Below are 15,832 nucleotides of genomic sequence, written 5' to 3' on the forward strand. Positions count from 1 at the left end.
AGGGGGCGGCATAACAGATGACATCCGGTTTGATGACACAATAAACAGTCAGAGGCGACGAATGACAGCAGCAGGCGAGGAGAGGTTGCGTCATAGGTGAGTCCAGATTTCAGTTTACTGCAACGAATGAAATGTTTTTCGGCATTTTCATGTTGTAGTTCACTAAGTTTTTATGGTAAGTTGTCTGTTATTCAGCACCAGCCTGTAAAAACCATTGTGCTCTAACAGTTAGCATTAGCTTCCACCTGAAGTGTCCAACTATGAGTGAGTCAGTTCAATGACGAGCAAACATACACGACGCTAATATACATCCTTTAATGATTGGTTTCAAGATAATGTGGCATTTTAATACTTCTTTTTCGGAATCAGCCATATTGTTTTCTACTACGAAAAAACAACACATCGTTTTCCAACGAATTTGCGAGCAATTAAAATAACGTCCGCAAAAACCAAAACAGCTGGTCGAGCATTTGTGTTGGCTGTATTTCAAATAAGAATGCAGTATTGTACTCCGAAAGTACACTTCAATGTGTATACTATGGTTGTACTGTGTATTCGGATATTCGGAAAGTACTCACAGCTGTGAGTACTTCCCGCTTCACTTTCCCCCCCCCACATTTACGTTAAAACCGTATCGATTCATTTTTGTCCTCAAAATTCTACACACAATACCCCATAATGACAATGTGAAATGTATTATTTGTAGTTTTTTTTTTCAAATTTATCAAAAATAAAAAAAAGTTGGTGAGCCGCCAAACAAACATGGCTACTGTGTAGCATACATTGATTGAATTTGATTGAAACTTTTATTAGTAGATTGCACAGTGGTCAATTGTACATATTCCGTACAATTGACCACTAAATGGTAACACCCGAATAAGTTTTTCAACTTGTTTAAGTCGGGGTCCACTTAAATTGATTCGTGATACAGATATATACTATCAAATATATACTAACATCATAATACAGTCATCACACAAGATAATCATCAGAGTATATACATTGAATTATTTACAAAGAGAGAAGGGAGAAGGTGTAAATCTCGCGCCAGGCCGTACCCATATCCGCAGCAGGTCTCCAAGGTGAACAGCCTCTGGCATGTTAGAACAAGGATGTGGAAGGGGGGGGGGGGGGGGGGGGGGGGGGGTTTGGTTGGTATCAACAATCAACATCAACAATTGTATCATCAGAGAAATGGACAATGAAACAGTGTAGGACTGACTTGGTAGGATATGTACAGCAAGTCGTGGAGCATACAGCATGAAGACTATCTGAGTTTGCAAGATGCCTAGAGCAGTGGTTCTTAACCTGGGTTCGATCGAACCCTAGGGGTTCGGCGGAGGTCAAAACACACCAGACTCATCGTGTAAATAAAAACTTCTCCCTATCGGCGTATTACAGATACGACAACAGCAGAAGTCAGACTGATTTGCAGGTGTGTAGTTTGTTGTGAGTTTATGCACTGTGTTGGTTTTGTTCTTTGTATAAGGTGATGTTCATGCACGCTTCATTTTGTGCACCAGTAAAAAAAACATGGTAACACTTTAGTATGGGGAACATATCCACCATTAATTAGTTGCTTATTATCATGCAAATTAGTAACATATTCACTCTTAACTAATCATTATTAAGTACTTATTAATAGGGATGATGTTTGATAAGGAATTATCGAGTTCGAGCCTATTATCGAATCCTCTTATCGAATCCTCTTATCAATCAATCAGTCAATCAATGTTTATTTATATAGCCCTAAATCACAAGTGTCTCAAAGGGCTGTACAAGCCACAACGACATTCTCGGTACAGAGCCCACATACGGGCAAGGAAAAACTCACCCCAGTGGGACGTCGGTGAATGACTATGAGAAACCTTGGAGAGGACCGCATATGTGGGTAACCCCCCCCCCCCCTCTAGGGGAGACCGAAAGCAATGGATGTCGAGTGGGTCTGACATAACATTGTGAAAGTCCAGTCCACAGTGGATCCAACACATCAGCGGGAGTCCAGTCCACAGCGGGGCCAACAGGAAACCATCCCGAGCGGAGACGGGTCAGCAGCGCAGAGATGTCCCCAACCGATGCACAGGCTAGTGGTCCACCCGGGGTCCCGACTCTGGACAGCCAGCACTTCATCCATGGCCACCGGACCTATGCAACTCCCCCTCGCAAGGGACAGGGGAGAAGAGGAGAGAAGAAAAGAAACAGCAGATCAACTGGTCTAAAAAAGGGGGGTCTATTTAAAGGCTAGATTATACAAATGAGTTTTAAGATGGGACTTAAATGCTTCTACTGAGGTAGCATCTCTAACTGTTACCGGGAGGGCATTCCAGAGTACTGGAGCTCGAATAGAAAACGCTCTATAGCCCGCAGACTTTTTTTTGGCTCTGGGAATCACTAATAAGCCGGAGTTCTTTGAACGCAGATTTCTTGTCGGGACATATGGTACAATACAATCGGCGAGATAGGCTGGAGCTAAACCGTGTAGTATTTTATACGTAAGTAGTAAAACCTTAAAGTCGCATCTTAAGTGCACAGGAAGCCAGTGCAAGTGAGCCAGTATAGGCGTAATATGATCAAACTTTCTTGTTTTTGTCAAAAGCCTTGCAGCCGCATTTTGTACCAACTGTAATCTTTTAATGGTAGACATAGGGAGACCCGAAAATAATACGTTACAGTAATCGAGACGAGACGTAACGAACGCATGAATAATGATCTCAGCGTCGCTAGTGGACAAGATGGAAAGAATTTTAGCGATATTACGGAGATGAAAGAAGGCCGTTTTAGTAACACTCTTAATGTGTGACTCAAACGAGAGAGTTGGGTCGAAGATAATACCCAGATTCTTTACCGAGTCGCCTTGTGTAATTGTTTGGTTGTCAAATGTTAAGGTGGTATTATTAAATAGATGTTGGTGTCTAGCAGGACCGATAATCAGCATTTCCGTTTTCTTAGCGTTGAGTTGCAAAAAGTTAGCGGACATCCATTGTTTAATTTCATTAAGACACGCCTCCAGCTGACTACAGTCCGGCGTGTTGGTCAGCTTTAGGGGCATGTAGAGTTGAGTGTCATCAGCATAACAGTGAAAGCTAACACCATACTTGCGTATGATGTCACCCAGCGGCAGCATGTAAATACTAAAGAGTGCAGGGCCAAGAACCGAACCCTGGGGAACTCCGCACGTTACCTTGACATAGTCCGAGGTCACATTGTTATGGGAGACGCACTGCATCCTGTCAGTAAGATAAGAGTTAAACCAAGACAAGGCTAAGTCTGACATACCAATACGTGTTTTGATACGCTCTAATAAAATATTATGATCGACGGTATCGAAAGCGGCGCTAAGATCAAGAAGCAGCAACATAGATGACGCATCAGAATCCATCGTTAGCAATAGATCATTAGTCATTTTTGCGAGGGCTGTCTCCGTAGAGTGATTTGCCCTGAAACCGGATTGAAAAGGTTCACAGAGATTGTTAGTCACTAAGTGTTCATTTAGCTGCTGTGCAACAATTTTTTCGAGAATTTTGGAAATAAACGGAAGGTGGGAGACCGGTCGGTAGTTTACCATGAGGTCAGGATCGAGGTTAGGTCTTTTGAGCAGAGGATGAATAACCGCTTTTTTGAATGCTAGGGGAACAGTGCCGGAGGAAAGTGATAAGTTTATAATATTTAACACTGATGGACCTAATAATACAAACAGTTCCTTGATAAGTTTCCCAGGAAGTGGGTCAAGCAAACATGTTGTTTGTTTTATCCCACTTACACGCTGTAATAATTCCTCTAATGTTATTTAATCAAAAATAGAGAGACTATTTTGGAGGGCAGTGTCCGTCGTATATACAGTCGTATTTGTGTTAATAGAACCCAGTTGTAGCTGGGATGCGTTGTCTTTAATCTCCTTTCTAATGAGTTAAATTTTCTTATTAAAGAAATTCATAAAATCATCTGCCGAGTGGGTGGAGCTACTGGGAGGAGTCCCTTGTTGGGTTAGCGATGCTACTGTACTAAACAGAAATTTAGGATCGTTTTTGTTGAGGCGGATGAGATTTGAGTAGTATTTAGCATGCGTTTATAAGTTATTAAACTATCACTCCATGCTTGATGGAAAACCTCAAGTTTAGTCGCGCGCCATTTGCGTTCCAGTTTTCTACATGATAATTTATGAGCTCTAATTTCTTCTGTAAACCATGGGGTGCGCCTTTTAGGGGCCCTTTTTTGCTTTAGCGGTGCTATACTATCAATAATTTCGCGCAAGGCATCGTCAAAGTTGTTAGTGAGGTTATCAATAGAGCCGACATAATTTGGGAATGGTGCCATTACCGAAGGCAGTAGGTCAGCAAGAGTCATCGTTGTGGCAGCATTAATGTTGCGGCCGCTATAGCAGTTATTATTATTATTAGCTTGTTGACAATGAGTCAAAACTTCAAATTTTATAAGGTAATGATCGGACAATACTTTAGTATATGGAAGTATCATAACTTTGGAGGTGGTGACACCCCTGACAAGCACTAGATCTATTGTATTACCGTTGCGATGCGTGGGTTCATGTATTATTTGTGTAAGACCACAGCTATCAATTATGGTTTGGAGCGCCACGCACTGAGGGTCCGATGGGGTATTCATATGGATATTAAAGTCCCCCATTATGATTATATTGTCGGCGTGCGTCACTAGATCAGCAACGAACTCTGAGAATTTACTGATAAAGTCCGAATAGGGCCCAGGGGGGCGGTAGATAACAGCCAGGTCGAGAGGTAGCGGTGTGACCGACCTCATCGTAAGCACCTCAAACGATTTATATTTATTATTTAGGTTAGGGGTAAGGTTGAAATTTTCATTGTATATTAGTGCGACACCCCCTCCCTTTTTAAGAGGACGGGCAACATGCGCATTCGTATAGTTAGGAGGAGATGCCTCATTGAGCGCAAAAAATTCGTCTGGTTTGAGCCAGGTTTCGCTAAGACCAATGACGTTAAGATTATTGTCTCCAATGACCTCATTAACCAATAACGCCTTGGGAGACAATGATCTTATGTTTAAAAAGCCCATATTATAGGTATTGGGCTGTTTTGACGAGTTTTTGTTAAGATTATCCGTAGTGGCAATATTAACAATGTTGCGTTTATTATGCGTAGTGCACTTTAAATAGTTTCGACCATATCTAGGAATTGATATGACGGGAATTTTCCGATTGTTTGCTTGGTGCTGCAATAGACTGGACATATCATAATTTGCCACCTCAGTAGAATGCATGTCCACCTCTGACACAGACACAACAGAAAAAACATTATGTGAATTGTGTATTATTCTAAGAGAATTGCTATGCGTACATGGATTATCCAGCCTGGCGCTGGCTAGTTCTAGCTTAACTGACTCCTCACCCGGACTAACAGACATTGTAATTGCCTGTGACCGGGCTTGCTCTAGTGTAGTCAGTCAAGTGAGACTTAAATAGTAGTCTATGTTTCTAGACAGGATGATGGCGCCTTCCTGGTTAGGGTGAAGGCCGTCTCTCATCAGCAAGCCTGGTTTGCCCCAGAAAGAGGGCCAGTTATCAATAAACGTTAGTCCCTGTTGCCTACAGTAGCTAGCCAGCCACTTGTTAAGCGAGACTAATCTGCTATATCTCTCATCATTGCCTCTCGCAGGCAGGGGGCCAGAGACAATTACTCGATGCCTGGACATCTTTCTGATTCCTTATCGATTCTCTTATCGAGTCCAGATAGGTTGTTGTATATGGAAAAAAACACACAATATTTGGTTTAACAAAAGCTCACTTTTATTATATAATAAAAAAATAAAATCTAATAAATAAATAAATATTGACTGTTACCCACCTAAAAAAATAAAAAAAAAAAACTAAATATTGACTGTTGTTACCCAAAGTATATTAAGTGGGATTTTTCAGAGAAACAAATATATACAGTAACACAAAAACAACCTGTCTCTGTGATCACTATAGGTGTATAAATAATAATATAGTGTTAAATAAAATCAGTCCCTTGGGCACAAAACTGAAAATAATACAGCTCTCCAAAAAGTGCACTTCTGCTACTATTTGACATAACTGTTTGTTATGATGTTTTGACATTTTTGCACTTTATTTCTTTATTGAAAGAAAATTCTATGAAGAGAAAAGTTGTTTGCAAATGTGGTTACAATGCTAAAAAATGAAAAGTTAAAGCTAAAAAAAGAAATACACTTTATTGAGTTAACATTATTTCTTTATAGGGGGAAAAATGTTATGAGCGAGAGAATATAACAACTACACTACCCAGCATGCAACGGGAGTTACGAGCATGCGCGGTAGCCCCGAAAAGTGTTGCATGTTGCCACGCTGTGAAAGTAAACGTCAAGAACTCAGCCAACACGCCTCGTCTGCATTATTTATAATTAGACAGACAACACATCTACAGTGTGATTTTGTTTTGTTTACAAGGAAAGAAAAACAAAAGTTAAAAAAGGGAGATGTGTTGTATATATATGTATGTGCTGCGGTTGTTTTAAGAACGTTGCGACAGCTGCCGTAAAGGAGGTGCGTTGCTAGCCTGGTTGCTATGTTTCCGGTTGGTCGTAAAAGTGTTCGTCATGTGTTTTACCCTGCTGAAATCTCTCAGTAAAGTTATTCGATGGATGATAGCTTTTGTTTTGAACTTTATTACACCTTGGAGCGCTTTTTCCCATCCATTGTTTTCCTGCTTTCGCTATCTGCGCCTAATGACTGAGCTACGTGACGTCAATTCTTGTGATGTCCCACGGAGCATTTCTGGTCGGGACGGGATTCGAATAAAGAATCAACTCTTTTCCTTTACTATAGTGGTCTCGATAACTGGTACCAGTTCTCAAAAAGGGATTCGAGTCCGAGGACTCGGTTCTTTTCTTATCAAACAACCGGCAAAACCGGTTTCGAGTATCATCCCTACTTATTAATGCCTTATTCGGCATGGCCTTATTATAACCCTAACCCTCTAACCCTAACCAAATAACTCTAAATTAAGTCTTTGTTACTTAGAATATGTTCCCCTAGTGTCCAAAAAACTCTAAATTAAGTCTTTGTTACTTAGAATATGTTCCCCTAGTGTCCAAAAAACTCTAAATTAAGTCTTTGTTACTTAGAATATGTTCCCCATACGAAAGTGTTACCAAAAACATATAACTATGTCTTGAATTTGAAAAAAAACATTTTATTTTTCACTAAAGAAGGGTTCGGTGAATGCGCATATGAAACTGGTGGGGTTCGGTACCTCCAACAAGGTTAAGAACCACTGGCCTAGAGCATACCACTAAAAACTACTCAATGGAATCCATCCCTATACGTTATCAAACAAGATTTGTCGAGTGATCCCAAAGATTTTCTGTCGGGCGTGTTCCCAGACATGTCAAACTATCTGGTGCTCCAGACTCAGAACTGGCTGCAGAAATGTTTTTAAGGCTGGGGCATTACATTTTTTCAAGGGGGCCCCTCGTAAAAATGGATTACTGCCTCGGGAGCGCGCTCGCTTGTTAGAGCTGCTTTCCTGCGGCTCCGTCTGTCCCATACTTGCCAACCTTGAGACCCCCGAATTCGGGAAATTGGGGGGGGTGGGTTAAGTGGGAGGAGTATATTTATAGCTAGAATTCACTGAAATTAAAGTATTTCTTATATATATATATATATATATATATATATATATATATATATATATTAGTACAGTAATGAACACAGTTGTTCTACTAACTGTACTGTACTTGCTGCTTACTTAAAAAAAAACCCACTTATCTTTCACTATTTGAGTAGCTTTTGTTCTGCCATTTGAGTACTGGCGAGCGATCTCTGAATCCGGGAACATAACCTAGTCCAGAGGTCGGCAATCTATACCACTCAAAGAGCCATTTTGACAAGTTTCACAAATTAAAGAAAACAAAAATGGGAGCCACAAAACTCTTTTGAAAATTTAAAATGAAATAACACTGCATACAAAGCTTTTTTTTTGCTTTGTGGTATGTTTTAACCAGGGGTCTCAGACACACGCCCCGGCCTGCACCTTAATATGAAAATTTAATGTTAGTGCGGCCCGCGAGTTTTCCCGGCAAAACTCGAACACCCACTTCCTATTAACAACGTCACTTCCCTATCTCTCCCGGAAGTCCCTCCCCCGCTGCCACAGTCATTGGCTAACACCCCATAGCCAGCCGCTACAGTATTAACATGCCGGCTGGAATAAAAACACGCTGAGAATTATCTCCGTGCCTGCCTATTTTATGGGTTATAAATAAACCTATAATTAATGGAGACATATATAATAGTCTCCTTTTCAGGTGAGAGAGGACGCTAAAGGCAGTGCCTTTAAGGCACGCCCCCAATATAGTTGTCCGACTGGAAATCGGGAGATTTTCGGGAGAATGGTTGTCCCGGGAGATTTTCGGGAGAGGCACTGAAATTCGGGAGTCTCCCAGAAAATTCAGGAGGGTTGGCAAGTATGGTCTGTCCACAACTGATTATGTATGACATTTGTGGATATGAAAAGGATAGTGTTTGAAATTATTTAAGCCTTTATTGTGTCTGTAAAATGAAAACGTTGGCCATTTCAATCAATCAATCAATCAATTTTTATTTATATAGCCCTAAATCACAAGTGTCTCAAAGGGCTGTACAAGCCACAACGACATCCTCGGTACAGAGCCCACATACGGGCAAGGAAAACTCACCCCAGTGGGACGCCAATGTGAATGACTATGAGAAACCTTGGAGAGGACCGCATATGTGGGTAACCCCCCCCCTCTAGGGGAGACCGAAAGCAATGGATGTCGAGTGGGTCTGACATAATATTGTGAAAGTCCAACACATCAGCGAAAGTCCAGTCCATAGTGGGGCCAGCAGGAACCATCCCGAGTGGAGACGGGTCAGCAGCGTAGAGATGTCCCCATCTGATGGACAGGCTAGCGGTCCACCCCGGGTTGGGAGCAGAGTAGAAAAGAAAAGAAAAGAAACGGCAGATCAACTGGTCTAAAAAGGGAGTCTATTTAAAGGCTAGAGTATACAAATGAGTTTTAAGATGAGACTTAAATGCTTCTACTGAGGTAGCATCTCTAACTTTTACCGGGAGGGCATTCCATAGTATTGGAGCCCGAATAGAAAACGCTCTATAGCCCGCAGACTTTTTTTGGGCTCTGGGAATCACTAATAAGCCGGAGTTCTTTGAACGCAGATTTCTTGCCGGGACATATGGTACAATACAATCGTCAAGATAGGCAGGAGCTTGACCGTGTAGTATTTTATACGTAAGTAGTAAAACCTTAAAGTCGCATCTTAGGTGCACAGGAAGCCAGTGCAAGTGAGCCAGTATAGGCGTAATATGATCAAACTTTCTTGTTTTTGTCAAAAGTCTAGCAGCCGCATTTTGTACCATCTGTAATCTTTTAATGCTAGACATAGGGAGGCCCGAAAATAAAACGTTACAGTAATCGAGACGAGATGTAACGAACGCATGGATAATGATCTCAGCATCGCTTGTGGACAAAATGGGACACATTTTAGCGATATTACGGAGATGAAAGAAGGCCGTTTTAGTAACACTCTTAATGTGCGACTCAAACGAGAGAGTTGGGTCGAAGATAATACCCAGATTCTTTACCGAGTCGCCTTGTTTAATTGTTTGGTTGTCAAATGTTAAGGTGGTATTATTAAATAGATGTCGGTGTTGAGCAGGACCGATAATCAGCATTTCCGTTTTCTTAGCGTTGAGTTGCAAAAAGTTAGCGGACATCCATTGTTTAATTTCATTAAGACACGCCTCCAGCTGACTACAATCCGGCATGTTGGTCAGCTTTAGGGGCATGTAGAGTTGGGTGTCATCAACATAACAGTGAAAGCTAACACCGTATTTGCGTATGATGTCACCTAGCGGCTGCATGTAAATACTAAAGAGTGCAGGGCCAAGAACCGAACCCTGGGGAACTCCGCACGTTACCTTAACATAGTCCGAGGTCACATTGTTATGGGAGACACACTGCATCCTGTCAGTAAGATAAGAGTTAAACCAAGACAAGGCTAAGTCTGTCATCCCAATACGCGTTTTGATACGCTCTAATAAAATATTATGACCAACAGTATCGAAAGCGGCGCTAAGATCAAGAAGCAGCAACATAGATGAAGCATCAGAATCCATCGTTAGCAATAGATCATTAATCCTTTTTGCGAGGGCTGTCTCCGTAGAGTGATTTGCCCTGAAACCGGACTGAAAAGGTTCACAGAGATTGTTAAGACGCTAAGTGTTCATTTAGCTGCTGTGCTACAATTTTTTCGAGGATTTTCGAGATAAACGGAAGGTGGGACACCGGCCGGTAGTTTACCAGGAGATCAGGATCGAGGTTAGGTCTTTTGAGTAGAGGATGAATAACCGCTTTTTTGAATGCTAGGGGAACAGTGCCAGAGGAAAGTGATAAGTTTATAACATTTAACACTGATGGACCTAATAATACAAAAAGCTCCTTGATAAGTTTCCCAGGAATTGGGTCAAGTAAACATGTTGTTTGTTTTGTCCCATTTACACATTTTGACAATTCCTCCAATGTTATTTCATCAAAGACAGAGAAACTATTTTGGAGGGCGGTATCCGTCGTATATACAGTCGTATTTGTGTTAATAGAACCCAGTTGTAGCTGAGATGCATTGTCTTTAATCTCTTTTCTAATGACTTCAATTTTCTTATTAAAGAAATTCATAAAGTCATCTGCTGAGTGGGTGGAGCTACTGGGAGGAGTCCCTTGTTGGGTTAGCGATGCTACTGTACTAAACAGAAATTTAGGATCATTTTTGTTGAGGTGGATGAGATTTGAGTAATATTTAGCTTTAGCTGAGGTAAGCATGCGTTTATAAGTTATTAAACTATCACACCATGCTTGATGGAAAACCTCAAGTTTAGTCGCACGCCATTTGCGTTCCAGCTTTCTACATGATAATTTCTGGGCTTTAGTTTCTTCTGTAAACCATGGGGTACGCCTTTTAGGGGCCCTTTTTAGCTTTAGCGGTGCTACAATATCAATGGTGTCGCGCAGGGCGTCATTAAAGTTGTTAGTGAGGTTATCAATAGAGCCCACATAATTTGGGAATGGTGCCATTACCGAAGGCAGTAGGTCAGTAAGAGTCGTCGTTGTGGCAGCATTAATGTTGCGGCTGCTATAGTAGTTATTATTATTATTATTAGTTTGTTGACAATGAGTCAGAACTTCGAATTTTATAAGGTAATGATCGGACATTACTTTAGTGTACGGGAGTATCGTAACTTTAGAGGTGGTGACACCCCTGACAAGCACTAGATCTATCGTATTACCGTTGCGATGCGTGGGTTCATTTATTATTTGTGTAAGACCACAGCTATCAATTATAGTCTGGAGCGCCACGCATGAAGGGTCCGATGGGGTATTCATATGGATATTAAAGTCCCCCATTATGATTATATTGTCGGCGTGCGTCAATAGATCAGCAACAAACTCTGAGAATTCACTGATGAAGTCCGAATAGGGCCCAGGGGGGCGGTAGATAACAGCCAGGTGGAGAGGCAGCGGTGTGACCGACCTCAAAGTGAGCACCTCAAACGAGTTATATTTATTATTTAGGTTAGGTGTAAGATTATAGTTTTCATTGTATATTAGTGCGACACCCCCTCCCCTTTTAAGAGGTCGGGCAACATGTGTATTGGTATAGTTAGGAGGAGATGCCTCATTTAGCGCAAAAAAATCGTCTGGTTTGAGCCAGGTCTCGGCGAGACCAACGACGTCAAGTTTGTTGTCTCTAATTACTTCATTAACTAATAACGTTTTGGAAGATAACGATCTTATGTTTAAAAAGCCCATATTATAGGTAGTGGGCTGTTTTGAGGATTGTTTGTTGAAATTATCCGAAGTAGCAATATTAATAATGTTGCGTTTATTATGCGTATTGCACTTTAAATAGTTTCGACCATATCTAGAAATTGATACGACGGGGATATTCAGATTGTTTGCTTGGTGTTGCGATAAACTGAACGCATCATAGTTAGCTACCTCAGTACAATGTATGTCTGCCTCTGACACGGTCACAAAAGAAAAAACATTATGTGAGTTGTGTTTTATTCTAAGAGAATTGCTATGTGTGCAGGGATTATCCAGCCTGACGCCGGCTAGTTCTAGTTTGAATGGCTTCTTACCCGGAGACTCCACGCTTCTTTGGTTAGCTTTTCTCTTTGTTGTTAGCCCAGCTCGGCATCCCCGCTTCTGCTTCCGCTCGCACCGCTTATGTCGTCTCCATTGGCGGTCACCGCTAGCACTTGACTCCGCTGCTACAAAGGCCACTCGATGTAGCCCGTGAAGTATTCCCATGCTAGCGAGGAGGTCCACCGTACATGCATCTTTCAGTCTATAACGACCCGATCCATCCACATCCAGAATTGTCTGTCGGTCGTATGTGATCACAGAGTGTTCACGCTTTGAGCCAGCCATGAAATTGACAGAAATGACGGGTGTTTTTTGCCAAATCGCTCTACACTCCCAAGAGCGTTAGCATAGCCGCAGCATACCATGCGCCGCCATCTTGCCGCCATTTCTATGGTATTAATTGTAAAGGACTGTTATTGATCTGATGTTGGTGTGCTAAAACCTCTTTCTTGTTTAGAAACTACATACAATTATAAGTGTTCTTTGTTCATGCACATAATACACATTTATAAAGTGTTTCAATGTATTCATTAAATTAAATCAGTATATTATTGGTTGCCATAAAATGATTCAAAGTAAAATGGTGAAATTGACATCTCATCTGTGCATAAATTACTAGAATACAATTAGGAGATGCACAGATGAGATGTGAAGTGAATTATATTTATATAACACTTTTCTCTAGTGACTCAAAGCGCTTTACATAGTGAAACCCAATATCTAAGTTACATTTTTAAACCAGTGTGGGTGGCACTGGGAGCATGTGGGTAAAGTGTCTTGCCCAAGGACACAACGGCAGTGACTAGGATGGCAGAAGCGGGGATCGAACCTGGAACCCTCAAGTTGCTGGCACGGCCACTCTACCAACCGAGCTATACCGCCCCAATGTCAATATCAAAATATTACTAGTTTGAATCCCTTTTTGGCAACCACCAAGTTGTGGTTTGGGGTTGGTTTCAGCTTTTTAAGGGGTACATCAGCACATATATACATAATAAATAAATATATATATATATATATATATATATATATATATATATATATATATATATATATATATATATATATATATATATATAAATATATATATATATATATATATAAATATATATATATATATATATATATATATATTAAAAGGGACAAGCGGTAGAAAAATGGATGGATGGATAGAAATATATACACTACCGTTCAAAAGTTTGGAGTCACATTGAAATGTCACTATTTTTGAAGGAAAAGCACTGTAACTTTTCAATGAAGATAACTTTAAACTAGTCTTAACTTGAAATAAATACACTCTATACATTGCTAATGTGGTAAATGACTATTCTAGCTGCAAATGTCTGGTTTTTGGTGCAATATCTACATAGGTGTATAGAGGCCCATTTCCAGCAACTATCACTCCAGTGTTCTAATGGTACAATGTGTTTGCTCATTGGCTCAGAAGGCTAATTGATGATTAGAAAGCCCTTGTGCAATCATGTTCACACATCTGAAAACAGTTTAGCTCGTTACAGAAGCTACAAAACTGACCTTCCTTTGAGCAGATTGAGTTTCTGGAGTATCACATTTGTGGGGTCAATTAAACGCTCAAAATGGCCAGAAAAAGAGAACTTTCATCTGAAACTCGACAGTCTATTCTTGTTCTTAAAAATGAAGGCTATTCCACAAAATTGTTTGGGTGACCCTAAACTTTTGAACGGCAGTGTATATCTGAGATCGGTAGGTTGTGAGTTCAAACCCCGGCCGAGTCATACCAAAGACTATAAAAATGGGACCCATTACCTCTCTGCTTGGCACTCAGCATCAAGGGTTGGAATTGGGGGTTAAATCACCAAAATGATTCCCGGGCACGGCCACCGCTGCTGCCCACTGCTCCCCTCACCACCCAAGGGGTGATCAAGGGTGATGGGTCAAATGCGGAGAATAATTTCGCCACAGCTAGTGTGTGTGTGACAATCATTGGCACTTTATTTAATATATATAGAACCATGTTTAAAAAAAAAAGTAACCAGATAGTAGATTATAGTTGAGAAAATAATACAACCAGAAATGACTCAATGTATTACTACTTACATCAGCAGCCATATTAGGAGCGGTTGTAACTTGTTTTGAAATGGTTCCATTACAAATATCATTTTCGCAAGAGGCTGTTGCGATATAGATTTTAGGCCAAAACATCTGTCCCTGGTAAGTAAATATACAAGTGCCTGTCAAATGTCAGGATCATAATCACACTTTCCACACTTTGTTTGCAGTCACTACCAGAGCTCCAGCATGCATAGTTTGTTGGTCCAAGCTCTTGCTATGAGGCAGCTAGGAAGGCTGAACCCGCGCCACCTGCTAGCTGCTGGTTACGGACCTGCACAGACCGAATGGTGTCCCAGAACCATCCATACACGCCAGCTGTGGGGCTGCTCCACTTATTCCGCACTGGGTTGCACAAGGACGGCTCTCTGTAGCAGGGATGCTGTCAGAAGATGGACTGTCCATCAGCTGAGGTTCAAAAGCAACAAAAAGAAAGGTGCTGCTAAGCCAATACAAGAAGAAGAAGAAGAAGAAGAGGATGAAGAACAAAACCCTGAGAGCGATTATGAAGATGAAGTGGAGGAGGACCCAAACATACTAAAGGACTATAAAGACATTGAAAAATATGTAGAGTCCTTGCGTTATGATGCCATTTTGCGAGCCGGCCTGGACGTAGCACATAAGTAAGTGATATAGTAACATTAGGTACACCTGCACACTGCTAGCACAGACAAACCTCTATACATTTTTAATTACCTCATTTAGCTGTACGAGTCAAAATATATACCGTACTCTTTACCCAGGTTAAAAAATGTATGCAAAAGTTCATTAAAGGCCTACTGAAATGATTTATTTTTATTCTATGTGCCATACTTGATCATTTCGCGATGTTGCCATATTTTTGCTGAAAGGATTTAGTAGAGAACGACAACGATAAAGATCGCAACTTTTGGTATCTGACAAAAAAAAGCCTTGTCCCTACCGGAAGTAGCGTGACGTAGTCAGTTGAACATTTCCGCAAAGTTCCCTATTTTTTACAGTGATGGCGGCCAGAAGTGAGAGCGATTCGGACCGAGAAAGCGACGATTTCCCCATTAATTTGAGCGAGGATGAAAGATTTGTGGATGAGGAAAGTGCAAGTGAAGGACTAGTGGGGAGTGGAAGCGATTCAGATAGGGAAGATGCTGTGAGAGGCGGGTGGGACCTGATATTCAGCTGGGAATGACTACAACAGTAAATAAACACAAGACATATATATACATTATTAGCCACAACACAACCAGGCTTATATTCAATATGCCGCAGATTAATCCCGCATAACAAAAACCTATGTGTTTGTTATGCTAGCTCCTAGCTCCCGTCCATATAACCCGCCAATACAATTCAAACACCTGTACAACACACACAATCACTCAGCCCAAAGGACCGTTCACCTAACCCAAGGTTCATAAAGCTTATATATTTACCCAATGTTACGTACGTGACACGCACATACGGGCAAGCGATCAAATGTTTGGAAGCGCAGCTGCGTACTCACAGTACCGCGTCTGCGTCTGTGTATCCAAATCAAAGTAATCCTGGTAAGAGTCTGTGTTGTCCTAGTTCTCTACAGGCGTCTGTGTATCGAAGTCAA

The 15,832-nt window shown here is 41.1% G+C and overlaps 1 protein-coding gene across 2 annotated transcripts in view; it reads left to right on the top strand.

Moving 5' to 3' along the window:
* mtres1 (mitochondrial transcription rescue factor 1) overlaps positions 1 to 15,832 on the top strand; it is an 18,285-nt gene continuing 2,453 nt past the window's right edge. Inside the window, exons 1-2 of one of the 2 annotated variants that reach the window (XM_062041707.1) lie at positions 1 to 96; positions 14,430 to 14,882. In XM_062041707.1, coding sequence (XP_061897691.1) covers positions 62 to 96; positions 14,430 to 14,882 — 488 coding nt within the window. In that variant the 5' untranslated portion in view covers positions 1 to 61. Of the gene's footprint in view, positions 176 to 14,429; positions 14,883 to 15,832 lie in introns of both variants that reach the window. The other variant, XM_062041708.1, reaches the window with a different exon arrangement.

Source organism: Entelurus aequoreus, linkage group LG03, assembly GCF_033978785.1.
Source record: "Entelurus aequoreus isolate RoL-2023_Sb linkage group LG03, RoL_Eaeq_v1.1, whole genome shotgun sequence".
Lineage (NCBI taxonomy): Eukaryota > Metazoa > Chordata > Actinopteri > Syngnathiformes > Syngnathidae > Entelurus > Entelurus aequoreus.